The sequence below is a fragment of the Pseudophryne corroboree genome (genome assembly GCF_028390025.1).
Source record: "Pseudophryne corroboree isolate aPseCor3 chromosome 3 unlocalized genomic scaffold, aPseCor3.hap2 SUPER_3_unloc_41, whole genome shotgun sequence".
NCBI classification, from domain to species: domain Eukaryota; kingdom Metazoa; phylum Chordata; class Amphibia; order Anura; family Myobatrachidae; genus Pseudophryne; species Pseudophryne corroboree.
The window spans coordinates 64041-91835 of record NW_026967532.1 but is presented as its reverse complement, the minus strand read 5'-3'; the positions used below and the strand labels follow the sequence as shown (position 1 = coordinate 91835).

Sequence of the window (27795 nt, the reverse complement as noted above, 5' to 3'; positions counted from 1 at the left end):
AATATCCTGTAACCTAGAGGACAATTGTTCCACAACCTACCTGCTCCGGACAAGGTAGAACCCCGCTGCCATATATGTGTCTTCGATGGATACCTGAGCAATGTTGCCTCAGGAAAATGGCAGCTTGTTGGACCGGTGATACATTGAGGGGTATACCTGGAGATATGTACAAAAAATTGGCGCTCTACAGTACACATACTGTCCAATTAGATTCAGACAGCTGCTCACCAGTTGTGGGCGGGCTGCCCCAACAATAGATCAAAGTTGATGTGAAAAAAAGAGAGGAATTGGGAGCGCTGGATAAATCTAGTATATATTTTTTATTAAAATATTGTTATATTAAACACATAAAAGAATAATACATAAACTATCCTAAAAATGATGAAAAATTAATATTGTATAAATATATATAAGACTGCCATATCTCCTGAACCGATATGAGTAAGGAAAACTCTAATAAACCTTAATTAAAATCTGCACTGGTGCTTCATAGAAATCAGCCGTGCGTCCACAAGCTGAAATACATATAGGAAGGAGACTAATGAGAGGTACCTCTGTTATAGATCACTGTTGAAATGTACAGTCTCTCTTCTCCTTACACACAAAAGAGCCTCATTGGCAAATAGTGTCCCAGTTCTGAGAATGCGGACACCGGCGCTGTATTAATGTGTGACAAGTAGATGGTGATAGTCAAATTCACTTGTAGTATATCACCTGATGTGAGAGCCTCTCCGTCAAAGGTGCTGTACTAAGCCGGGTTTGCAGCGGCTCTGTGCAATGAAGTACAGCTGATCCCGTCGCCAGTGAACCATCCACTCGAACGCTGAAGGGTACTAACCAGTTTGAATGTGCAGCGGTGCAGTAGAATTAAAGCAGCAGATTCTCCAGCCGCTGGTGAAGAGTCCGTTTAGATTGCGGCTATGATCCACTCAATAGTTACGGTTCGCAGAGTGTCAGGAGAATACAGCAGTCAGAAGAAGTCCTTCAATGGAATACCTTAACGCGTTTCTCGGCCTACAACACTGGCCGTTTCATCATTTCCTTCTGATGAAACGGCCAGTGTTGTAGGCCGAGAAACGCGTTAAGGTATTCCATTGAAGGACTTCTTCTGACTGCTGTATTCTCCTGACACTCTGCGAACCGTATCTATTGAGTGGATCATAGCCGCAATCTAAACGGACTCTTCACCAGCGGCTGGAGAATCTGCTGCTTTAATTCTACTGCACCGCTGCACATTCAAACTGGTTAGTACCCTTCAGCGTTCGAGTGGATGGTTCACTGGCGACGGGATCAGCTGTACTTCATTGCACAGAGCCGCTGCAAACCCGGCTTAGTACAGCGCCTTTGACGGAGAGGCTCTCACATCAGGTGATATACTACAAGTGAATTTGACTATCACCATCTACTTGTCACACATTAATACAGCGCCGGTGTCCGCATTCTCAATACTGGGACACTATTTGCCAATGAGGCTCTTTTGTGTGTAAGGAGAAGAGAGACTGTACATTTCAACAGTGATCTATAACAGAGGTACCTCTCATTAGTCTCCTTCCTATATGTATTTCAGCTTGTGGACGCACGGCTGATTTCTATGAAGCACCAGTGCAGATTTTAATTAAGGTTTATTAGAGTTTTCCTTACTCATATCGGTTCGGGAGATATGGCAGTCTTATATATATTTATACAATATTAATTTTTCATCATTTTTAGGATAGTTTATGTATTATTCTTTTATGTGTTTAATATAACAATATTTTAATAAAAAATATATACTAGATTTATCCAGCGCTCCCAATTCCTCTCTTTTTTTCACATCAACTTTGATCTATTGTTGGGGCAGCCCGCCCACAACTGGTGAGCAGCTGTCTGACTCTAATTTGACAGTATGTGTACTGTAGAGCGCCAATTTTTTGTACATATCTCCAGGTATACCCCTCAATGTATCACCGGTCCAACAAGCTGCCATTTTCCTGAGGCAACATTGCTCAGGTATCCATCGAAGACACATATATGGCAGCGGGGTTCTACCTTGTCCGGAGCAGGTAGGTTGTGGAACAATTGTCCTCTAGGTTACAGGATATTTCGCATCAGGATCAATTGATACTTTGGGACAGATCAGAATCAGGATTCTGCTTTTATGTTCTTTTGAGGTCTGCAGACTCGGAACCTGCATTTTCGCTTGGGCTGTCTTAACCCAAAGACCGCTGGGGCTGCGACAGTAACAGGTGAACATGTAATCCTACGGGGCAGATGGTTCAGGGGAAGAAACTTTCTGCAGGATTTCTTGAACCATCGGAGGTAAGTCCACTTTTCTTTCTCCTACTACTAGCCTCAGCTCCAAGACGGACCTTTACCGTTCTTTCCTTTAGATCTTTCCGTGCCCTTTCAGGCTTCCACTCCACACGGGCGATATCTCCGTCACCAGGGGATCTCAGGGTAACAGGCTGAAGCAGAGGCTCAGCATCCTCGGTCCAGTCTGATTTTAGGTCATCCTATACACCCACTACAGGTTAGACCTTCCTACCACCTGTAGGGTCCCAGGGTAGGCGCAGGTCGTGGTCCTACGGGGAGAACTGAGAAGGCTTGGGCGGTTACAGATTAGATTTTGGAGTACAGCCATCTCAGGAGTCCTTCGGCATGGGTCGGCCGATTTACAAGGACAAGAGAGTCATAATACAGGCGGCGCTCCATATGCTTCTAACCGCAAAGGGTGTTGATCCCTGTTTTTCACATATCATTTGAATCGGGACAGTTCTCAGGCCTTTGTTTTCTTTTCACGTTCCGAAGCCAGATGGCTTGGCCACGCCTATTCTGTCCTTAGAATCCTTTCAGTCTGTGATTGCTAGTTTTAAACAGAAAAAAGGGGGTTTTACGCATCCCTTGTCTTCAGGGATGCCTGTTTACTGATTTCCGTTGGGTTTCCTCATCGGGCTTTTCTCAGATTCACATTACAGGATTCTCATTTTCACTGTCGGTCCTTTCCTTTCGGTCTCTCTTCCGCTCCCACAGGGTTCAGGAAGATCACAGAATAACTCTTTTTCAGGGGCAGGAAGTGAGGTTTGTTCCCTAATGGGACAATCTACTGCTACAATCCAACTCTGTACATTAGGTGGCTTCTGAATTTCCAGAGGATCCAGGAGCTTCTGGTTCGACACGGATCCACTTTATGCTCCTCGTAGACTTTTCTCAACACGGTCCGTCAGAGGATTTTTCCTTCCTCGGCACCAGGTACTCTATTTCTTAAGTTAGGTTGCGATGCAATGAGTGGTCGCCTACACTCCCCTCTGAGCAAAGGACAACAATCTTCTTTCCAGGTCAAGCCGCCAGGTCAGACTCCCGGGTGAGGGTTCATTTCCCAGAGTTTTCTCAGCTGGTCTGCTGTTGGTGGAGATTTCGGATCGACCTCAGGGCGTTCTGTCTGACTCTTTAACCCTTTACTGCTCTCGGACGTGAGCTCTAGCGGTAGTAGCCGAGGATACCCTCAGGGCTCCTTGGAGTTTTGGGTTTTTGTATCCTGCCTCCTTTGTTTGTTCCTACCTCACTTCGATAACACAGGACGGGAATATGCGCGCTAGTCCTCTCGGTGGCTCCGGTTGGGCCGCGCATGACTTGAAGATACAGCTACACCTGTTGTCAGTACAGGAGCCTTGGCTCCTACCCCAACTAGACTGTCTACTTCAACAGGGTCCTTTTCTTTGTTCATCTCAAACTGGTTTCGTTTAACCGTGTGACTGTTCACCAAACCTCAGAAGGGAGGAGTTCCCTAGTTCGGTTATGCCTACTGGGCCCCGATTTCAGAAGTCTGTTACCTCTTCTCGCTTTTGCCACTTTTGGAAAACTTTATAGGGCATAGTGAGGATAACAGGGGTTTTCCCCTTCTTTCAGTTACCATTCAGCTGTCATCTTTGGTTTCTCTGGGAAGTTTTGCTTGGCTGCGCTTCAAAATACATTGACCTGAAATCTAGGTCTCTGCCCTTTCGGTTTTCTTCCAAAAGAGATCAGCCTGCCGGCCGTAAGTTTGGGCTCTCTTTCAGGGAGTACTCTATTGGCAACTCCCCCGGCTGAGCTTCAGACTCAGCGGTCGTTTCTTCCAGAGGGGATGTCCGTTTTTCCTATAAATCTGACCCCAGTGTTTTCGGCCCTCTTTGAAGGTTGTCAGGGCTCGCCGACTCTCTCTACAGAGATCTTAGGCTATTGGACAAAGTTTTTCTTCCCTCTTCTGTATGATGCTCCAGTACTAAATAGCCGGGGTCCCTGCATACCCTGGGCCGTTGGATACATCTAACCATCAGACAGTCTTCTTGGCGGTTGCTCGGGAGCCTCTGTTTTCCATTTCAGTGCACTCTACGCGCATTGTGGAACTTTCGTGGGCGGCTGCCCGTGGGGTCTCCATGAATACTTTGTCGGGCGGCTACTTGATCGGACCGACATTTGTTTTGTCAAATTCTATTAGTTTGACACGTTTGCGGCCTCTGCATCACAGTTTGGTCGAGCGAATTTTACAGGACTCTCAGCACTCACCCACCCATTTTGGGAGCTCTGGGACGTCCCCATTGTAACTACACTCCAGTGGCCCCTAGTGGATGAAGGAGAAATCAGGATTTTGGTACTTACCAACCAATAAATCCCTTTCTCCGATTCCACAGGGGCCACTGGACGCCCGCCCAGCGCTGTTCCTCCTTGTTTTTTGCTTAACAATTTGCAGATCACCATATGACTGCTGGTTGAGTTTGGGCTAGCCTGTTGTTTGTTAGGTTCTGTTCCAGGTTTGGGTTGTGTTATCCTGGTTTACAGGGCGTCATTTACCTCCTCTACCTTAAGGTTTTGTTTATTCCAGCTCTCCTCGGGCACAGTTTTACGTAGACTGGCTTGAAGGGAAGATAGTAGGGGAGGAGCTAGCCACAGTGTGAGAGTTTTAAAGTGCCAGCTCCCAATTACTGCCTACTATTTCCCCATTGTAACTACGCTCCAGTGGCCCCTGTGGAATCGGAGAAAGGGATTTATCTGTAAGTACCAAAATCCTGATTTAACAACCTCTTCTACACCCAGGTAAGGGGTACAGCAATGGGGGCAGCCTGTGCCCCCACATATGCGAACCTCTTCCTGGGGTGGTGGGAGAGGGAGTTTGTATTCACGGATAGCATGGAGGAACATACTAAACATGTCGTTCTGTGGACTCGTTATATTGACGACACTCTTTTGATTTGGAGTGGAACACCTGAGGAACTTGGTATTTTCATAAATCATCTGAATAATAACAATTTAAACCTCAGGTTTACCTTTGAATGTAACTCAAACAGCATATCCTTCCTGGATCTTCGAATCTACAGAGACGACCGTCACCTCCTTTCAACTGAAATCTTCCGCAAGTGTACCTCTACCAATACTCTATTACAACAAACCAGTTCCCACTCCCCCCCCCCCCCACAATTACCAACATCCCCAAAGGGGAATTCCTACGCCTACGAAGAAACTGTTCCAATGATTAAATATTTGCTACCCGCAGCAAAGAACTGGCACACAGATTAAAAGAACGAGGGTACAGTTCCAGGTCCATTAAAAAAGCTAAAAAGATCTGCTTTCACACCCCAAGAGAGTCATTAATTTTCCAGGAGTCTAAGTCCACTAATGTCAACACGACAATTCAATTCGTGGGTGACTTCTGTGACGAATGGAAAGAAATTAAATCCATCTTACAACGACATTGGTCTATTTTGCTGTCTGATAATGACTTGTCACAGAAACTCAACAACACAATAGATCTCAGTTGGAGACGCTCTCCAAATTTGAGAGACCATTTTCTCAAAAGTCACTCTATATCAAGACCAGCACGAGACCCCGTCATAATAGGAAGCTATCCATGTGGAAATTGTAAAATCTGTGAGCATATAGTCAATCTGCAAACAACAATGGACAGATATGGGGACACCATTAAAATCAAGGATTTCTTTAACTGCAAGAATACCAATGTAGTCTATTGCATCTCGTGCCCATGCAATCTCAAATATATAGGAATCACCACACACATGTTGAAGCACAGGGCCCTCGAACATATGAGTAACATCAGGAATGCCAGTAGAGACCAACAACGGATGAAGCAACTGACTACTGTCTCCAGACACTTTCTGCAAAAACATTTCTGCTCCCCGCAGGATTTAAAAATATGCGGTTTAGAACAAGTCAAAATGGGAATCAGAGGTGGAGACATTATGGCTACACTCCTCAAAAAAGAAAGCGAATGGACTTTCAAATTTGAATACCTTAGCCCTGAATGGTCTCAATGAATATATCAGCTACAGTGTCTTTTTATAATGCCTTCATATCCCAATACAAAGTGTAAAGAACCGTTTTAGGGCCCAAACGATACATTCACCACAGGTCCCACTCTCCCCCAAGCCATTCCAATCCTTTGGAAGCCCCACGGTCTCTCACCATTCTCCTCCCCTCCCCTTTTCTCCTCATACACATGCCCAATTCACTAGTTGTTGACACAATCTCCCATTTACAACACCAATAAACCAATTTTCACACCACTTTGAATATTATTTACCTCAAATCATCATTATAGATGTCCTTCTCAAATTCTGTGCCCCTCCCCATTTTCCCTCCTCACTGTCAACACTGTCAGCTCCCCCTTCACCCAGGCTAGCTCCTCTTATTTATTCTCTCTCTTCCCCTCTCACTTCCCTGCTTTATCCACCCTTTCCTTGTCACCCATTCCTCACGTCACCCTTCACACCATTCACACATTCAACATCAATCAGAGTTCCCTTCCCAATATCCCATAACACTTCCCACTTATCATCTTCACGGTTGCTACAGGATTTTTCACACCACACATCGCTCTATCACCCACTCACTCTACAGTCACACTACATCTGCCCCCCCCCCCCCCCGAGTTTCATTTTCACACACAAATATCAATAATAGTCGTACATTGCCTCATATAAATATATAATTATTCTCATCTCTCTTTACCTCCATCAACCATTCCAATTCCATAAGATCTCGACCCTTATTATTATTTTATATCCAAACACTTTTCCACCTCATCCATTTCCATATTTAGATATTCCAATTTCATTATTTGTTGCTCATTCCCAATTCTTTTCACATACCCCATCTTATCATATATTTGATATTTTTTATTACATATATTTGTCATATTTTTCATCATTTTTATTTCCCATTATTAACATTTTTATTTTCATTCTGCATTCATATTTTTTCATTAATATTTTTTCGTTAATATTTTTCCACATTTTTCCACTAATACCATTATCATATTTCATTTTAATCCTGTTGTTTTCCACTCCACTATATAATTTAATTATACAATACTTCTCTAAATTAGGTTTATGAGGTGTGAACTGCTTACTCAAATTTTCCCAGGATTCCTGATGTATGTCAACTAAATGGTCAGAATGAGGTAAAACTTGTTTAACAACCTTCTGACGTTTAAATCTGTCCGGTTTCTTAGAGGCAGCGTCAGGCTCTGGGTCATCAGTAACTTGAAGAATTAGTCTGATAGCCTCCAATAAGTCAGGAGCATCCACCTGTGAGACAGATTCCCCATCAGAATTATCTGGATCAGTGTCTGTGGGGTCAGTATACACGCCATCCTGATCCAACGAGGTGTCTGGGACCTGGGTGGATTGCGAGGAAGTAATGGCCTGCTTAGAGGACCCCTTGGTCTTAGGCGGGCAAGAGGTAGATTTTTGTTTAGTCAATGAGTGGTTCAATTGCTGTAACTAAGTAGAACCTGAACCCTCTGCTGCTATATTTTCCACCAATGTGTCTGCAGCATCACCACCACGCAATGTGTGATCAGCCCCAGCTCCGTCACCCTGTGTAGGTGACATATCTGAAAGCTCAATTTACGGGCAACCTAGTACAATATCAGCAATCTAATACCTTAACAAGAACCCCCTGTGCAGTGCATTAACACCAACAGAGAACTCAAGAGGTATATGGTGACTGAAAATCACAGAGAAAAAACACACAATGAGTATATTCTGTGAAACACCTATATTAAACAATAACCCTGACGCACTTAGCCCCCTCAGGGTACAGAATATAGAGATAGCAGTATGAGTGAGATACACAGAGTAGGTACCACACAGCAGCTATATGCACACACAGTCATATGTACAATGCAGAATTTATGACATGCAATAAAACTGCACTGGACTAGCAATACAAAGTAATACTAAGTACAGCTATACAATCAATAGATATATCAATGCACAGTAAATACTGGATGTATATCACATGGTACTTGTACTAAATAACCCCGACTAACCGTTTCTTAACTAACACTGTCAGCAGACATGTAGAATACGTAAGTGTCCTGTAAAATGCACAGTGCTGACATGCAGGCGGCTTTACAGAGGAGGATTTGCCCAAACAGTCCCAGGATCAGCACAGCATGTGGAAATGGCGCCCAGACGCTGACAGGGGGTGAGGGAGAGAGAGATGCAGCTCCAGGGTGGGAACATTTAATCTAAATGGTGCCCTTGGGCTGAGGGAGGGGCTACAGGTCAAAGCCTTATCCCCCTTGCTGGACTTCACCACCGGGTACTGCAGGCCATGTATCAAATGTTTTTTTGTAAAACCGACCTGTGCCCCTGCCCTGGTGGTCTAGTGGGGTCCCTGTACTACCACAGTGTCCACACCAGCTCATGTGGCCCACTTCCCACTGGCCGCGCCAGATTGCGGTTTCCAGCGGGTCCCGCCTGGGGGACCCTCTTACCTCCTCCCAAAGTGCGGTCACGCGATCCTGGAGAGCTGCGGTGGGGTGTGTGACTGAAGCAAACCAGAGCCTCCGCTGTAAGTACCCGGCGACCAGGGCGCTGGAGTATACAGTGACGCTGGAGGTGATGGAGCTGCAGTAGGAGATGTCTAACTGACATCTAACACTCAGTTGTTCTGCTACAGCCGTTGAAGTCTTCAAATTTCACTTAATAAAAGCTCTTCTGAGGGAGGGAGCAGCCCCCCTGTTGTATGCCTGCACTGCATGGCACCAACTACAAAACTGAGCAACTGTACACAGAGGCGGGGTTATAGAGGAGGAGGCGCTATGCATTCTGGGAACAGTCACAGCTTATAGCCTGTTGGTGCCTCGAATCAAGATCCTACTCTACACCCCAATGTTATTCCCTGTGGAACCCAGTGTACCCGCAGCAGAAAATAGGATTTTAATTACCTACCGGTAAATCCTTTTCTCGTAGTCCGTAGAGGATGCTGGGTGCCCGCCCAGTGCTTCGTATTCCTGCTTTGTTACTTGGTAATGTATTGTTGGTTGCTGAATCCTTTCAAGTTGGTTAGTTTGGCTTTCCTTTTATTCTGTGTGAGCTGGTGTGAATCTCACCACTATCTGTGTATTTCCTTCTCTCAAAGTATGTCCGTCTCCTCGGGCACAGTTTCTAGACTGAGTCTGGTAGGAGGGGCATAGAGGGAGGGGCCAGCCCACACTATTAAACTCTTAAAGTGCCAGTGGCTCCTAGTGAACCCGCCTATGCCCCATGGTACTAAATGGATCCCAGCATCCTCTACAGACTATCAGAAAAGGATTTACCGGTAGGTAATTAAAATCCTATTTTTCCATACATAATGAAACTGGGAGTCCATCTCTGAAACTTTGTGTGAATACAAGGAAAGTCCGGAGATGAAGGACATTACTGCTCAATAGATAAGGAAAGTATATCATCTTATTTAATAAGAGCGCTTATAGGAGTGTATTTTTTTTTTAAATCACAGGTCAGCGAGACGTTATGGAGCCAATGTATCATATAATATGTGCTGCTAATTCCCCCAATACAACTGGACCTCCCAAATGTAAGTAGAAGGGACTGCAGCAGGTATCTCCCATACCTTCATACATGGACATTTCCAGGCCAAGGTCAGGTAAGTTTATTTAAAATACAACAACCCTAATTCCCCTACAGGTAAAAAAAAAAAAAAACAAAAAAAAAAAAACTTTGAACAGACATAAATAATAATTAAATAAAAAAAATATATACACACGAATTTGGAAATGAGAGGAAATCACATGATGTAATTGCAGCTTCCTGACAGGCCACTGCCCCCACTCCACATAATGCACTGATATAAAATGTCTGCCACTATTTATTTACACAGAAAGAGACCCCCCCCCTGTAATGTTACCTCAATATTCACATGAGCTGTCAAATTGGACATAGCCAAAATGGCAGCGTGTGTACCCACCTTTACACACCAGACGGCATATTTATACACAGCAACACTGATATTATGTGGACACAAAAGTAACACTACAAGTGACACAGTAACAGGAAATTATATCCATCACCATAGCGACAATTATCTGATAATATAATACACAGACACATAAAAAGACTCAACGGAAATCTTGTTTTTACACGACTTTATTTGATATCTTTAATACACAGATTTTTCTCTATATTTTAAACTGAAATACTTTACTCTGCACAACAGCCTACGGGGGTCATTCAGACCCAACCGCAATAGCGGCCTGCAGCAGTTTGCTGGTGTTGGAAAAATATGCATGCGCAGCTGCCACGCAGACAAACACATTGCGGTCGCATCCCTGAGGGGTGAACGTGGGTGGGCCGGAACCATTTTCCAGGGGCTACGTGATGTCACATCTGCGTTCATCTCAGATTAACCCCCTATAAGCTTCCAGAGTGCACCTCCTATCTCATCTTTTCCAAGTTACTACAAACGATATGAGATTGGTAGCAGCACTACTTTCAGGATTATTACACAGAACACACATAAAGGCTGACACAGCAAATAACAGTAACACATACAAGGGATTAATTAGAAATAAGGAAGCATAATCATCAAGTCTAATTATCAACTGGTTCTGTGCAGGACCCATACACCTCGTTACTGTCTCCAGCAGCCCCTGGTACTGTACTGCGACCATCCGCCCAGTCACCCCCCACTACTGCCACTGCCCTGTCTCCTCCAACTACTGTCACCTGCCCTGTCTACCCCCACTACTGCCACCCGCCCTGTCTCCCCCCACTACTGCCACCCACCCCGCCTACCCCCACTACTACCACTGCCCTGTCTCCCCCCACTACTGCTACCCATCTTGTTTAAACACCTATTCCCACCCATCCTGTCTCCCCCCCACTACTGCCATCCACCACGTGTCTCCCCCACCACTGCCACCTGCCCTGTCTCCCCCATTACTGCCACCCGCCCTATCTCCCCCCCACTACTGCCACCGCCTTGTCTTCCCCCACTACTACCACCACCCTGCCTTCCTCCACAAATGCCACTCGCCCTGTCTCCCCCCACTACTGCTACCCACCCTGTATTTCCCCACTACTGCCACCGCCCTGTCTTCCCCCACTACTGCTACCCACCCTGTCTGCCCCCACTACTGCCACCGCCCTGTCTTCCCCCACTACTGCCACCGCCCTGTCTCCCCCACTACTGCTACCCACCCTGTCTCCCCCCACTACTGCTACCGCTCTGACTCCCCCACACTACTGCCACCGCCTTGTCTTCCCCCACTACTGCCACTGCTCTGTCTCCCCCACTACTGCTACCCACCATCTCCCCCCACACTACTGCCACCGCCCTGTCTACACCCACTACTGCCACCGCCCTGCCTCCCTCCACTAATGCCATTCGCCCTGCCTCCCCCACACTGCTACCCACCCTCTCCCCCCACTACTGCCACTGCCCTGTCTCCCCCACTACTGTCACCGCCCTGTCTCCTTCCACTACTGCCACTCACCCTGTCTCCCCCACTACTGCCACCACCCTGTCTCCCCCAACTACTGCCACCCACCCTGTCTCCGCTCACTACTGCCATCCGCCCTGTCTCCTTTCCACTACTTTCACCACCTTGTCTCCCCCTCTGACACCTTAACTCTGCTTGAGGACAAGATTCTCACACATACACTGCCTCCTGCAGTCCCCACTACTGCCAGCCACCCTGAGTACCCCCTCAGCTCTGCTTGGGGATAATATTACCCAGACAGTGCCACCGATACAGCAATAGTGCCACCCACCCTGTCTCCCCTCTGACATCTCAGCACTGCTTGGGGTTTCTTGGTATTGCTGGTAACAGTCCATCTGCAGATGGAAGCAAGTAGGACAGTAAGGAGTCAGAAGCTGCTTCTGGTACCTTGGACCCTGGTCATGTAGGGCTGGGAGAGTCAGTAAGATTATGTAACAGTCACCATCTTACAGGCAGCCGGTGGAGGGAACAGAGAATGGGTGTTATGTGGCGTCTGGTTGGTAGTAAAGCTGAGTTGTAGCCCTGCCGTTTATTGGTGAGCTTCTATCATAAGGACCTGTTTCACCAGGACTGAGTCACAGCCAACTGGCATCACCCACACCTGGAGCTCAGCTAGACAACCATTTAGGATTGGTACTGGTTTCTCAGTACCTGGATCAAAAGACAGGTCATCTGCATAGCAGTGGTAGATGAGGGCATGACACCTGATTATTTCACCCAGTGGTAACATGTATATTGCAAAAAGCATAGGAGATAGGATAAGAACTTTGAAGAACAATGCATGGCAATGAGGAGTATACTCCAGAAGATTAAAATGGTTCCTCACCTGAGTGATGTCTAATGTGTGCAACAAGTGCCGATTTATTTCTCAGAGTATGGAAATGGCATCTCACCTGTGTGACTTCTGTGATGTATAACAAGATGTGATTTATTTAAACAATGTTTCCCACACTCAGAGCAAGAAAATGGCTTCTCACCTGTGTGACTTCTGTGATGTGTAACAAGTTGTGATTTCCATCTAAAACATTTCCCACACTCAGAGCAAGAAAATGGCTTCTCACCTGTGTGACTTCCCTGATGTATAACAAGATATGATTTCTGGGAAAAATATTTCCCGCACTCAGAGCAAGAAAATGGCTTCTCACCTGTGTGACTTCGCTGATGTGTAACAAGTGGTGAATTCTGGGAAAAACATTTACCGCATTCAGAGCAAGAAAATGGCTTCTCACCCGTGTGACTTCTCTGATGTATAACAAGATGTGATTTATTTAAACAATGTTTCCCACACTCAGAGCAAGAAAATGGCTTCTCACCTGTGTGACTTCTGTGATGTGTAACAAGTTGTGATTTCCATCTAAAACATTTCCCACACTCGGAGCAAGAAAATGGCTTCTCACCTGTGTGACTTCTCTGATGTATAACAAGATATGATTTCTGGGAAAAACATTTCCCGCATTCAGAGCAAGAAAATGGCTTCTCACCTATGTGACTTCTCTGATGTATAACAAGATGTGATTTATTTAAACAATGTTTCCCACACTCAGAGCAAGAAAATGGCTTCTCACCTGTGTGACTTCTGTGATGTGTAACAAGTTGTGATTTCCATCTAAAACATTTCCCACACTCAGAGCAAGAAAACGGCCTCTCATCTGTGTGACTTCTCTGATGTAGAACAAGATGTGATTTCTGGGAAAAACATTTCCCACACTCAGAGCAAGAAAACGGCCTCTCATCTGTGTGACTTCTCTGATGTAGAACAAGATGTGATTTCTGGGAAAAACATTTCCCACACTCAGAGCAAGAATATGGCCTCTCACCAGTGTGACTTCTCTGATGTATAACAAGATGCGATTTCCGTGCAAAACATTTCCCACACTCAGAACATGGAAATGGCTTCTCACCTGCCTTAGCTGCCTGATGGGTAATAAGCTTTGTGTTCTGTGTAAAACATTTGGCATCTATAGAACATGGAAACACTGTATCTACTGTCAGAGCTGTAACAGATGCACCAATATCAGAGTGATCAGGAGAACATTTCCCAGGATCAGAGGGACCAGCTGATCGAGCTGGATGTATAATTGGGGTAATGGGGTTATCTCCTGGAGAATCCTGTCTACTGTCATTATCATTTATGTCACAATCCGGGGATAACATTAGATGTCCTTCTGAGATATTCCTGCTTGTGTGTCCATCTGCTGGTAATAAAGTACATTATGGAAATGTGACATTTTCTGTAACAATATTAATCTTGTAAACAATAGGAAAAGACGACTCTCTGAGACACTTAATTGTAAATGTGTGTGTATAATAAAACATAACTTTTAATGAAGGCTTTATAATATTGTGTCTCAATCATTGTGTCCACCCTCCTGAGAATACTCACAATAACAAATATAATATTATAATAAGACTTAGATATACCTCTCTCTCTTGTACTGGTAACTAACCATGAAGTATAAATGGAGATGTAGTCACTTGCCAAGTCCTATGTCAGCACCAATATAAAACAATGGATGGGGAACATATCGTATGAATTGGAGATTCTAGATGAACAATAACATCAGTCATATGAGCTGATGGATCAGAGAAATGTCTCCTAACGTTACTCCTGGAAGCATTAGTAAGGTAGTATTCCTTTATGTGTGTGCTCATATGCTGGTAAGCCTGAACATGTGTTACTCACCCTTATATAAGGTATATTGCTACAGCAGAGTAGGTGTGGAACAAGGTACTTTACATGCAATACACCATATAATACCCTGTAATCATCATCATCATCTGCTAGGTTATAATACACTGTTACACCCCATCATCAGTGTCTTACCTCTATTCTCTCAATAGTAATAAGGACGATGTGTGTATGGTAAGTATGATACAGAGAATTACATATCAGAATCTATACAGCTGCCGCCATACTTCTGCTTCTCATACGTGTGCTACTGGCAGCAGTGAACATCTGAGTGAGAGTGCAGGGAAGACAGCAGAGTCTGATGAGAAAGAGATTGGATCTGCCTTTGCAGGGATGTACCACACCTGTCACCCCTGTTAGTATATAAAATAATAAATAATAGGGGTGTGGTCCATCCAGACGTGCTTTCTGGAGCTCTCCTCACTAAGTGGCTATTTATCTACCCTACCTGAGAGCTCTCAGCCGCCGCTGGGACCAAGACCCAATCCATTAAGTCACCCCACTCCTACTGCCCTAAAGCCGCTGGCTACGCTTACTCCGGGCAGCGTTTACTGCCGCAGCCTAGCAATGCTGCTGAAGCCACAGGCTGTATTCTGGTCACCTGACTTGGAGGTGCTTTTGGCTGCAGGGGTGAGATGGTTAGGGTTAGGCTGTGGGTAGGTGGGGATTTAGAGTTAGGCATCCCCAGAGAGGGATAGGGTTAGGCTGCTAGGGTGGGGGGGCTAGGCTGTGGGGGAGGGAGGGTTAGGCTGCAGAGAGAAGGGTAAGGCTTAGCACCACTGGGGAGGGTTAGGGACAGGTTGTGGGGGAGGGAGGGCTAGGTTTAGACTGCAGGAAGAAGGGTTAGTACCACTGGGGAGGGTTAGGGACAGGCTGTTGGGGAGGGAGGATTAGGCTGCAGGTAGGGGGTGTTAGGCATCCCCAGGGGAGGGTTAGGCTGTGAGGGAGATAGGCTGCGGATAGGGGGGGTTAGGCACCCCCCGGGGAGGGTTATGCTATGGGGGAGGGCGGGTTCGGTTGTGGGGGAGGGAGAGTTAGGGTTAGGCTTCAGGGAGAAGGGTTAGCACCGCTGGGTAGGGATAGGAACAGGCTGTGGGGGAGGAATGGTTAGGCAGCGTGTAGGGGGGGTTAGGCATCCCCCAGGGAGGGTTAGGCTGTGGGGGAGGGAGGGTTAGACCAGAGAGTGTTGGGAGGAGACTGGTCAGATCTCTGGGCTGGTAACACAGTGACATGATGTGAAGGAGAGAGCAGGAGTATAATAGTGGTTGAAGGCTCCTGATGTATGAGATACACCAGAGAGTGTGGGGAGGACAAAACGAATTGAAACAGCGCTTAGCATTTAATTAAAGCTTTTTTTTATATTATTTTACTATAAAATTGAATAAAAATAAAAATAAAAGAATTATATAATTTATACAATTACCGGCCGGATTTCTTGTTTTTAGCAATCAATACATGACACAATTAATATATATAAAATACATAACTGTTGTACACAGCGAGAAAATTCCTCCTGAAGATATATATTTTTGTGCACAACAGGATATACTCCACTAATTAAGAGAAAAACTACTTTAATGACAGTTATGACTTGGCAGGCGTCCCTGCACTTATGATTTGCCCAATACTGTCCGTTTGGTTTAAGGAAAAGGATTTGGTAAATTACCTCCTTAATTACCAAATCGTTCCAGGCTGTCCTGAAAATGCAGATGGCAGCACAATGTTTGGAAAGATATTGTCCACTTTGTCCTTCCTTTAAACAGCAGAATATAAAGGCAGTCTCTGTGTAAAATGTGGGGGAGTTCAAATAACGGACTGTCCATGTATCAGCATAACGACATATCTCACAGCTATTTGTATTAAGCTGAAGAGAGTATCTTAATTTCAGCTTAATACAAATAGCTGTGAGATATGTCGTTATGCTGATACATGGACAGTCCGTTATTTGAACTCCCCCACATTTTACACAGAGACTGCCTTTATATTCTGCTGTTTAAAGGAAGGACAAAGTGGACAATATCTTTCCAAATCCTTTTCCTTAAACCAAACGGACAGTATTGGGCAAATCATAAGTGCAGGGACGCCTGCCAAGTCATAACTGTCATTAAAGTAGTTTTTCTCTTAATTAGTGGAGTATATCCTGTTGTGCACAAAAATATATATCTTCAGGAGGAATTTTCTCGCTGTGTACAACAGTTATGTATTTTATATATATTAATTGTGTCATGTATTGATTGCTAAAAACAAGAAATCCGGCCGGTAATTGTATAAATTATATAATTCTTTTATTTTTATTTTTATTCAATTTTATAGTAAAATAATATAAAAAAAAAAGCTTTAATTAAATGCTAAGCGCTGTTCCAATTCGTTTTGTCTTGTTATAATCAATTGGTGGCTTACGAACCAGGCCCCAGGAACGTGCAGCTAGCATTTGATTTAAACATTAGCGCCCAATTTTGAGTGTGGGGAGGAGACTGGTCAGATCTCTGGGCTGGTATAACACAGTGACATGATGTGAGAAGGAGAGCAGGAGTATAATAGGGGCTGATGGCTCCTGATGTATGAGATACACCAGAGAGTGTGGGGAGGAGACTGGTCAGATCTCTGGGCTGGTAACACACAGTGACATGATGTGAGTGGGAGAGCAGAAGTATAATAGGGGCTGATGGCTCCTGATGTATGAGATATACCAGAGAGTGTGGGGAGGAGACTGGTCAGATCTCTGGGCTGGTAACACACAGTGACATGATGTGAGGGGGAGAGCAGGAGTATAATAGGGGCTGATGGCTCCTGATGTATGATACACCTAACACACAGTGACATGATGTGAGGCGGAGAGCTGGAGTATAATAGGGGCTGATGGCTCCTGATGTACAATATACCCTAGAGAGTGTGGGGAAGAGACTGGTCAGATCTCTGGGATGGTAACACACAGTGACATGATGTGAGGGTGAGAGCAGGAGTATAATAGAGGTGATGGCTCCTGACTCCATACTGGGAAAAAACAAATTCCTCATTAATTTGTACTGACAGAGGAGGGTGTAGGATAAGAGATTGATGTAGTGACTGAGGAAGGAGAATATGTGACTCTCTTCTATAATAAGTGTTTATTACTCACCTGTGCTGATATCTGTAGGGATCTCCTCCTCCTTACACTGCTGATCACCCCTCACATACGTCTCTTCTTCTACCTCTGTATCTTCTGTCTCTATATCAGTCACATATGTCTCTTCTTCTCCCTCTGTATCTTCTGCCTTCATATCAGTCACGTACATCTCTTCTCCTTCTATATCTTCTGCCTTTATATCAGTCACATACGTCTCTTCTTCTCCCTCTGTATCTTCTGCCTTCATATCAGTCACATACGTCTCTTCTTCTCCATCTATATCTTCTGCTTTCATATCAGTCACATACGTCTCTTCTTCTCCATCTATATCTTCTGCCTTTATATCAGTCACATACGTCTCTTCTTCTCCCTCTATATCTTCTGCCTTTATATCAGTCACATACGTCTCTTCTTCTCCCTCTATATCTTCTGCCTTTATATCAGTCACATACGTCTCTTATTCTCCCTCTATATCTTCTGCCTTTATATCAGTCACATATGTCTCTTCTTCTCCATCTATGTCTTTTGCCTTTATATCAGTCACATACGTCTCTTCTTCTCCCTCTATATCTTCTGCCTTTATATCAGTCACATACGTCTCTTCTTCTCCCTCTGTATCTTTGATTTTAATATTATTTAATTGGGCTTCACCCTATGTAAACAAGACAAATATAATGACACACAGCTCCTCTACACAAATATAGTGACAGTCACTTTGGTTTATTGGGGAGACCCTATAGCCCACCTACCTGATCCTCCTGTGGGATCCTGTGATACTCCTCTGTACAGTCCTGGGTATACAGAGGACGGGGACATCTCTCTGAGATATCTCGGTTACTGGGTCCTTCTGTAGGAGACACACAGTGACTGAGTACAGTGTATATATGTGATTATCAGATGATGTGTGTATATAGGGGGCCCCCATACCTGCTCTCCCCTGTACAATACATGACAGTCTCCTCTTATCCAGAGATGTGAGGGGCCGGTGATTCTCCATCATCACGTCCTTGTACAGACCCCTGTGTTCCTCTATATACTCCCCCTCCTGCATGGAGACATAGACAGTGACATCATGACACCTTATAGGAACCTGACACAGAGTGATACAGTCATCACCCAGACACGTCCTCTGGTGTTACTGTATAAGGTACCATTCCCAGGAGTCACCTCTCCAGTCATCACCCAGACACATCCCCTGGTGTTACTGAAAAATGCCCCATTCCCAGCAGTCATCTCTCCAGTCATCACCCAGACACATCCCCTGGTGTTACTGTATAATGTCCCATTCCCAGCAGTCACCTCTCCAGTCATCACCCAGACACATCCCCCGGTGTTACTGTATAATGTCCCATTCCCAGCAGTCACCTCTCCAGTCATCACCCAGACACATCCCCTGGTGTTACTGTATAATGCCCCATTCCCAGCAGTCACCTCTCCAGTCATCACCCAGACACATTCCTGGTGTTACTGCATAATGCCCCATTCCCAGCAGTCACCTCTCCAGTCAGCAGCTGAATGATCTTGTTGGTGAGTTCCAGGATCTTTTGGTCATTGGGTCTCTCATGTATTAGTGAGTCAGGTGGAGGCACTGGGATGTGGCTCTGGGTTCTACTCAGACCTCCTGACACACAGGGATGGCTGTTGAGTATCTCACACTCATTGGATGTCTTCTTCACTACTGTGTAATCCTGAGTAAGGGAGGAGACATCAAATATCAATATATACACTCCCAGACCCCCCCCCTCACCTCCCCAGGCATGTCCCTTTATTATTACTATAGGTATAAGTGACTTCACAGTGATGCTTCTAAATCATCTCACCTCCCCAGTCATGTCCCTGTATTATTTCTATAGATATGAGTGACGTCACTATGAAGCTCCAAAATCCCTTCACCTCCCCAGTCATGTCCCTGTATTATGACTATAGATATTAGTGACGTCACTGTAATGCTCTCGGATCCCCTCACCTTCTCAGTCATGTCCCTGTATTACTACTATAGATAAAAGCAATGTCACTGTATAGCTCCCAGATCCGCTAACCTCCCCAGTCATGGCCCTGTATAATTACTATAGATATGTGATGTCACATTGACGCTCCCAGATCCCCTCACCTCCCCAGTCATGTCCCTGTATTATTACTATTGATAGAAGTGATGTCACTTTGACACTCACAGATTCCCTCACCACCCCAGTCATATCCCTGTATTATTACTATAGATAAAAGTGACATTACTGTGACGCTCCCAGATCCCCTCACCCCACCAAGTCACATCTCTGTATTATTGCTACAGATATAAGTGAGGTCATTGTGACGCTCCCAGATCCCCTCACCTCCCCAGTCATGTCATTGTATTATTACTATAGATATGTGACTTCACAGTGATGCTTCCAGATCCCCCCACCTCCCCAGTCATGTCCCTGTATTACTATAGATATGAGTGACGTCACTGTGACACTCCCAGATCCCCTCACCTCCCCAGTCATGTCCCTGTATTATTACTATAGATATGTGAAGTCACTGTGAAACTCCCAGATTCCCTCACCTCCCCAGTCATGTCCCTGTATTATTACTATAGATATAAGTGAAGTCACTGTGAAACTCCCAGATTCCCTCACCTCCCCAGTCATCTCCCTGTATTATTGCTATAGATATAAGTGACATCACTGTGCCACACCCAGATCACCTTACCTCCCCAGTCATGTCCTTGTATTATTACTATAGATATGTGACATAATTGCGCCTCTCCCAGATCCCCTCACCTCCCCAGTCATGTCCCTGTATTATTACTAAAGATATGTGACTTCACAGTGACGCTCCCAGATCCCCTCACCTTCCCAGTCATGTTCTCGTATTACAATAGATATAATTGGTGTCACAGTGACAATCCCAGATCCCCTCAACTCCCCAGTCATGTCCCTGTATTATTACTATAGATGTGAGTCACAGTGACGCTCCCAGATCCCCCTCACCTCCCCAGTCATGTCCCTGTATTATTACTATAGATATAAGTGATGTCACAGTGACTCTCCCAGATCCCCTCACCTCCCCAGTCATGTCCCTGTATTACTAAAAATAAGTGATGTTAGTTATGCTACTATACTCCCTCACCTCCCCATTAATGTCCCTGTATTATTACTATAGATATAAGTGACTTCACAGTGACGCTTCTAAATCATCTCACCTCCCCAGTCATGTCCCTGTATTATGACTATGGATATTAGTGACGTCACTGTAATGCTCTCGGATCCCCACACCTTCTCAGTCATGTCCCTGTATTACTAATATAGATAAAAGTCATGTCACTGTATAGCTCCCAGATCCGCTAACCTCCCCAGTCATGTCCCTGTATTATTGCTATTGATATAAGTGATGTCACTGTGACACTCACAGATTCCCTCACCTCCCCAGTCATATCCCTGTATTATAACTAAAGATAAAAGTGACATTACTGTGACACTCAGAGATCCCCTCGCCCCTCCCAGTCACATCTCTGTATTATTGCTACAGATATAAGTGAGGTCATTGTGACGCTCCAAGATCTCACCTCCCCAGTCATGTCCCTGTATTATTACTATAGATATGAGTGACGTCACTGTGACGCTCCCAGATCCTCTCACCTCCCCAGTCACATCTCTGTATTATTACAATAGATAAAAGTGACATCACTGTGCCACTCCCAGGTCACCTTACCTCCCCAGTCATGTCCTTGTATTATTACTATAGATATGTGACATCATTGCGCCTCTCCCAGATCCCCTCACCTCCCCAGTCATGTTTCTGTATTATTACTATAGATATGTGACTTCACAGTGACGCTCCCAGATCCCCTCACCTCCCCAGTCATGTTCTCATATTATTACAATAGACTAGGTGCTTCATCGCGCCCTACGGGCGCTCTTCACACCGTCGCAAGGGGCTACGCCCCCTTAACAGGTCTGTGGTGTTACAGGGAGGCAGCTGCGTGTCGGCAGGTATGTGGTGGTGCAGGGAGGCTGCTGCGTGTCGGCATGTCTGTGGTGGTGCATGGAGGCTGCTGCGTGTCGGCAGGTCTGTGGTGGTGCAGGGAGGCTGCTGCGTGTCGGCAGGTCAGTGGTGTTGGAGGGAGGCTGCTGCGTGTCGGCAGGTCTGTGGTGTTGGAGGGAGGCTGCTGCGTGTCGGCAGGTCTGTGGTGTTGGAGGGAGGCTGCTGCGTGTCGGCAGGTCTGTGGTGTTGGAGGGAGGCTGCTGCGTGTCGGCAGGTCTGTGGTGTTGGAGGGAGGCTGCTACGTGTCGGCAGGTCTGTGGTGTTGGAGGGAGGCTGCTGCGTGTCGGCAGGTCTGTGGTGTTGCAGGGAGGCAGCAGTCTCCCTGCTTTCTTCTGCCTGTGCGGGTGTGTAGGGGGGAGCGACCACCTCCTCTGGATTTACCTCTAGCTGAGGGGCCAAAATCCCATAAAAAAAAAAAAAATGCCTGGAATTTGCATAAGGGGGCGTGGCTTCGTGGGCGTGATTAGGCCACGCCCCAATCCCACAGCAGGCTCAGCAATGAGATAGGGCCCCTTGTCTTAAGTGCCCTGGGCCCCCCAGACTCATAATCTGCCCCTGGGGGCATGCCAGCAGCTCACAGAGCGCTGGGCATGCCCCCTCACTGACGAAAACAGGGACCCTCCCGTGAAGCCACGCCCCTTTCGTTGACCACGCCCCCTTTTCGCGTGTGGTGTTTTGTGTGTGTGTGTGTGTGTGTGGTGTTTTGTGTGTGTGTGTGTGCGCGTGTGTGTGTGTCCCTCCTGTCTGAAGAAAGCTGGGAGGTATGCACCCCTGCCTGTGACATGCCCATACCATCTGCTTCTGCTGCTGCTCTCCTATAGATTTGCCCAGTTCTGTGACTCATTTGAATAACTCCACCCACCACTGTAACTCCGCCCAGCGTTACAGCACAGAGTCACAGATTAAGACAAATATATAGGAGATATAAGTGATGTCACAGTGACAATCCCAGATCCCCTCAACTCCCCAGTCATGTCCCTGTATTATTACTATAGATGTGTGTCACTATGACACTCCCAGATCCCCTCACCCTCCCCAGTCATGTCCCTGTATTATTACTATAGATATAAGTTAGGTCACTGAGACACTCCCAGATTCCCTCACCTCCCAAGTCACGTCCCTCTATTATGACTACAGATATTAGTGATGTCACTGTGACGCTCCCAGATCCCCTCACCTCCCCAGTCATGTCCCTGTATTAGTACGATAGATATGTGATGTCACAGTGACGCTCCCAGATCTCCTCACCTTCCCAGTCATGTCCCTGTATTATTAGTTTAGATATAAGTGATGTCACAGTGACACTCCCAGATCCCCTCACCTCCCCAGTCATGTCCCTGTATTATTACTATATATGTCGCGTCACTGTGCGTCTCCTAGATCCCCTCACCTCCCCAGTCATGTCCCTGTATTGCTATAGATATTAGTGATGTCACTGTGACACTCCCAGATCCACTCACCTCTCTAGTCATATACGTATTATTAATATAGATATAAGGTCACAGTGGTGCTCCCAGATTCACTCACCTCCACAGTCATGTCCCTTTATTATTACTATAGATATAAGTGATGTCAATGTGACACTCCCAGATCCCCTCACCTCCCCAGTCATATACCTGTATTATTACTATAGACATAAGTGATGTCACAGTGATGCTTCCAGATCCCCTCACCTCCCCAGTCATGTCCCTGTATTATTACTATAGCTATAAGATCACAATGATGCTCCCAGATCCTCTCACCTACCCAGTCATGTCCCGGTATTATTACTAGAAATATAAGGTCACAGTGATGCTCCCAGATCCTGTCACCTCCCTAGTCATGTCCCTGTATTATTACTATAGATATAAGTGATGTCACTGTGACACTCCCAGATCCTCTCACCTCCCCAGTCATGTCCCTGTATTACTATAGACATAAGTGATGTTACTGTGACACTCCCAGATCCTCTCACCTCCCCAGGCATGTCCCTGTATTATTACTATAGATATGAGTTCACTGTGATGCTCCCAGATACACTCACCTCCCCAGTCATGTCCCTGTATTATTGCTATAGATAAAAGGTCACAGTGATGTTCCCAGATCCTCTCACCTCCCCAGTCATGTCCCTGTATTATTACTATAGATATAAGTGATGTCATTACCCTCACCTACCCAGTCATGTCCTTTATTATTACTATAGATATAAAAGTGATGTCACTGTGACACTCCCAGATCCTCTCGCCTCCCCAGTCATGTCCCTGTATTATTACTATAGATATTAGTGATTTCACTGTGACACTCCCAGATCCTCTCACCTCCCCAGTCATGTCCCTGTATTATTACTATAGATTTGAGTTCACTGTGACGCTCCCAGATCCACTCACCTCCCCAGTCAGCAGGTAAATGATCTCCAGGGTGATATTTATTATCCTCTCAGTCCTGTGACTCCTGTCTTTGTCCATCCTTGATGAATTAGAGAGAATACAGAAGGTGTGATGTGTAATAAAGACTCCGTTCCTCACAGCTGGAGTTCTTTGGAATAAATATAATACATAAAACATATTGCACATGTAACATAGTAAATATGGAATAGAGTGGTCATTAAGTCTCCTATTTCCCCACAGCCATAGAGTCCTGGTCAGTGTCTCCGAGGTTCCTGTGACCCAGCCCCATAAGGCTGTACTGCATAGTGGGCCTGATCTAGAGTGTAGCGCTATTGTGGGTGGAGTCACAATTAGCTGATGTTCAGTACACTGTGAAGGGACAGGGTCTCCTGGAAAAGCGGCAGGAGCCAAGCAGGGGAAAGGTTGCAGGAGAAAGGCGGCAGGAGACAGGCAAGGGAATGTCGGCCGGAGACAGTCAAGGGGTGGCAGGAGACAGGCAGGGGGAAGGCGGCTGGAGACAGGCAGGGGGAAGGCGGCTGGAGACAGGCAGGGGGGGGCGGCAGGGTGGGGGTGGCAGTAAACTGGCATGAGGCTGTAGGGTGGGTGGTGGCAGGAGACATGCACGGGAAAGGAGGCAGGAGACAGGCAGGGGAAAGGCAGCCAGAGACAGACAGGGGAAAGGCAGCCGGAGACAGACAGGGGAAAGGCGGACGGAGACAGACAGGGGAAAGGCGGCCGGAGACAGACAGGGGAAAGGCGGCCAGAGACAGACAGGGGAAAGGCGGCCAGAGACAGACAGGGGAAAGGCGGCCGGAGACAGACAGGGGAAAGGCGGCCGGAGACAGACAGGGAAAGGCGGCAGGAGACAGACAGGGAAAGGCAGCAAGACACAGATAGGGGAAAGGCAGCCGGAGACAGACAGGGGAAAGGCAGCCGGAGACAGACAGGGGAAAGGCGGCAGGAGACAGAAAGGGGAGCAGCCGCATGGAGTAACATGAGATGGGGCTCGGACGGGATCAGCAGCAGCAGCCACGAGCGGGGTACAGTGCCAGCTGCCTGCAGGCTATAACCCAGCCCTCCCATACCAGAGGCTCCTGCCATGCTAGACCCGCAGCCCCCTGCCTCCTACCCACACCCTCTGCAGCCTAGGAAGGATGAGCTGCTGCGAGCCCCCTGGAGGAGTAAGTGCCGCTCTGTGCCTGCTTCTAGATGCTGCCCTCCCCTACTTGCTGCATGGGTGCAGATGTTGGCAGCGCACACAGCATGAAAACACAAGGTCTGTTGGCGCTGGGCAGGTCTGTGATGGTATACACCTTAGGATTAGCAGCCACCTGGAGAGGGGTAGCCGGCCTCCTCAAACAGAGACAAATGTGGGGAATAGCAGGTAGGCGCTCTATCTAAATGATGCAGCCATAACATAATTAAAAACACTGTTTATTACACACAAGAAAATAAAAACAATATAAACAGTAATATAGACCAAAACATATACTAATGGGTGTTACCCTGAGGTATATGATATCTCTGGTATAAATGATATACACAATGAGTATACACAAAGGTATCACTGATAAAATCAATGTAAAAGGAAAACGCTGATCCTTCTACATAGGAGACTCTCAGAGGATTTGTCAGTCTCTTATAGTAAATTAGCAGCGCACAGTGTGAGTGAGAAGAAATCCTGCAGCTGATATGGTCCATACAGGAATGTGTCCTGAACCAGAATGACCTTTATATGGTAATTGTCCATCCGCTTAGTTCCGGTGTAACAACAAAGTGAGTTACATGTGTATAGATGTGATGGTGGTCAGTAGTCACTGCACCAGTGTTGGTAGTCCTTGCGACACAAAGTTGATACTGCAGACCCGCTCCGTATCACCCTTTGCCCGGGTGAAGAAGCTGCGGGCGGCGCGGTCTGCTATGAGCTGTTCCCTGTCGTGCGGTGCAATGTGGATGCGCAGAGCCGCTGTCTCGTACTCCCAGCACGGGTGAGGTTTGTATCAGCAGCACAGTGTCTGGACTTACCCGGAATAGGGAGGAACACATGGTGCAGTCTCTCCACGATGTTCATTTCATATTTGCCGGCAATTGGTGAACCATCAGCTATTGGAGGTTGTATCTTCTTCTGTGGGCACTACAAGTATCAGCGATCCCTCTCTCTGTGCCCTCAACGCGTTTCTCCGCACACCGGGCAGCTTTTTCAAGAGCTGGAGGATTTCTTCTCACTCACACTGTGCGCTGCTAATTTACTATAAGAGACTGACAAAACCTCTGAGAGTCTCCGATGTAGAAGGATCAGCGTTTTCCTTTTACATTGATTTTATCAGTGATACCTTTGTGTATACTCATTGTGTATATCATGTATACCAGAGATATCATATACCTCAGGGTAACACCCATTAGTATATGTTTTGATCTATATTACTGTTTATATTGTTTTTATGTTTTGGTTGCATCATTTGGATAGAGCGCCTACCTGGTATTCCCCAATTATTAGTAATGCTCTGCAGCTGTCACACTGCCAGTGGTGGAGTAATGCTCTGCAGCTGTCACACTGCCAGTGGTGGAGTAATGCTCTGCAGTGGTCACACTGCCAGTGGTGTAGTAATGCTCTGCAGCTGACATAATAATAATAACAGGACACCACAGGCTGCTCCTCCTGTATAATAACAATAACAGGACACCACAGGCTGCTCCCCTTGTATAATAACAATAACAGGACACCACAGGCTGCTCCCACTGTATATTATTAATAACAAGACACCACAAGCTGCTCCCCCTGTATAATAATAACAGGACACCACAGGCTGCTCCTTCTGTATAATAATAATAACAGGACACCACAGGCTGCTCCTCCTGTATAATAATAACATGAAACCACAGACTGCTCCGCTCCGCCTGTATAATAATAATAACAGGACACCACAGGCTGCTCCTCCTGTATAATAACAATAACAGGACACCACAGGCTGCTCCCACTGTATAATAACAATAACAGGACACCACAGGCTGCTCCCACTGTATAATAACAATAACAGGACACCACAGGCTGCTCCCCCTGTATATTAATAATAACAAGACACCACAGGCTGCTCCCCCGTATAACAACAGGACACCACAGGCTGCTCCCCCGTATAACAATAACAGGACACTACAGGCTGCTCCCCCTGTATAATAAAAATATCAGGAGTGGACACCACAGGTTGCTCCCCCTGTATAGTAATAATAACAGGACACCACAGGCTAGTAGTATAGTAAGACGCCATTACCTGATCTCCACGGACACTGGGAGGCTGCAGCTGTCGATGAAAACTCACTTCCTGTATGTGGAACGCACAGCCCGGAAGTAAGGTGGAACGCACAGGCCGGAAGTAAAGAGTGATTGGCACAAGCTGATTCCTAGTGACTGGTTCCTCCCCTCCCACACTCCCGCCCTCTGTAATGACTATTACTATACATGTCCTGAGTGCAGGAGGCCGGCGGCCATTTTCTTGTAGACCAGTCCGGCAGCAACAATAGGTTCCCTGGCCGTGTAGTGACGTCAGGAGCGGCGGCCATTTTCCCCTGGTCTGAGCTCCGCCTACCTTCTATCATTCCCACAAGGCAGCAGGAGCAGAGAGCAGCCATTGCTGTGTCTGGCAGCAGGTAATGATATTATTATTATTATTCTATAGGCTGAGCAGCTCTGGTGTCAGGTTCTGTACTACAAGGGGAGCAGCCTCTGGTGCCTTGTTATAGTGCAGCTGGAGCAGCCTCTGGTGCTGCATTATCCCTGTACAGGTGGCTGACACTCTAGTGTCCTCTTACTGTAATACAGGTGGCACAGACCTCAGCGTTACCGTAATACAGG

At 46.3% G+C, this 27795-nt stretch overlaps 2 protein-coding genes across 4 annotated transcripts in view; both read right to left on the bottom strand.

Annotated features, from left to right (window-relative positions):
• Positions 1-27303, bottom strand: part of LOC134984241 (oocyte zinc finger protein XlCOF29-like) — a 460434-nt gene extending 433131 nt beyond the window's left edge. Inside the window, exons 1-6 of one of the 3 annotated variants that reach the window (XM_063949868.1) lie at positions 27215-27303; positions 23946-24024; positions 19053-19244; positions 18484-18601; positions 18306-18403; positions 18010-18208 (exon numbers count right to left, since the gene is read on the bottom strand). In XM_063949868.1, the coding sequence (XP_063805938.1) occupies positions 18014-18208; positions 18306-18403; positions 18484-18601; positions 19053-19244; positions 23946-24023 (681 nt within the window). In that variant the 5' untranslated portion in view covers position 24024; positions 27215-27303 and the 3' untranslated portion in view covers positions 18010-18013. Of the gene's footprint in view, positions 1-18009; positions 18209-18305; positions 18404-18483; positions 18602-19052; positions 19245-23945; positions 24407-27214 lie in introns of those variants that run through there. The other 2 variants (XM_063949866.1, XM_063949867.1) reach the window with 2 other exon arrangements.
• LOC134984236 (zinc finger protein OZF-like) lies at positions 12623-18010 on the bottom strand. Its single transcript, XM_063949861.1, has 2 exons — positions 17569-18010; positions 12623-13953 (listed from the first exon to the last, which is right to left on the bottom strand). The coding sequence occupies exons 1-2, from the start codon at positions 17849-17851 to the stop codon at positions 12623-12625; spliced, it is 1614 nt and encodes a 537-aa protein (XP_063805931.1). The 5' UTR covers positions 17852-18010.
• Positions 27304-27795: the final 492 nt, after the last annotated feature.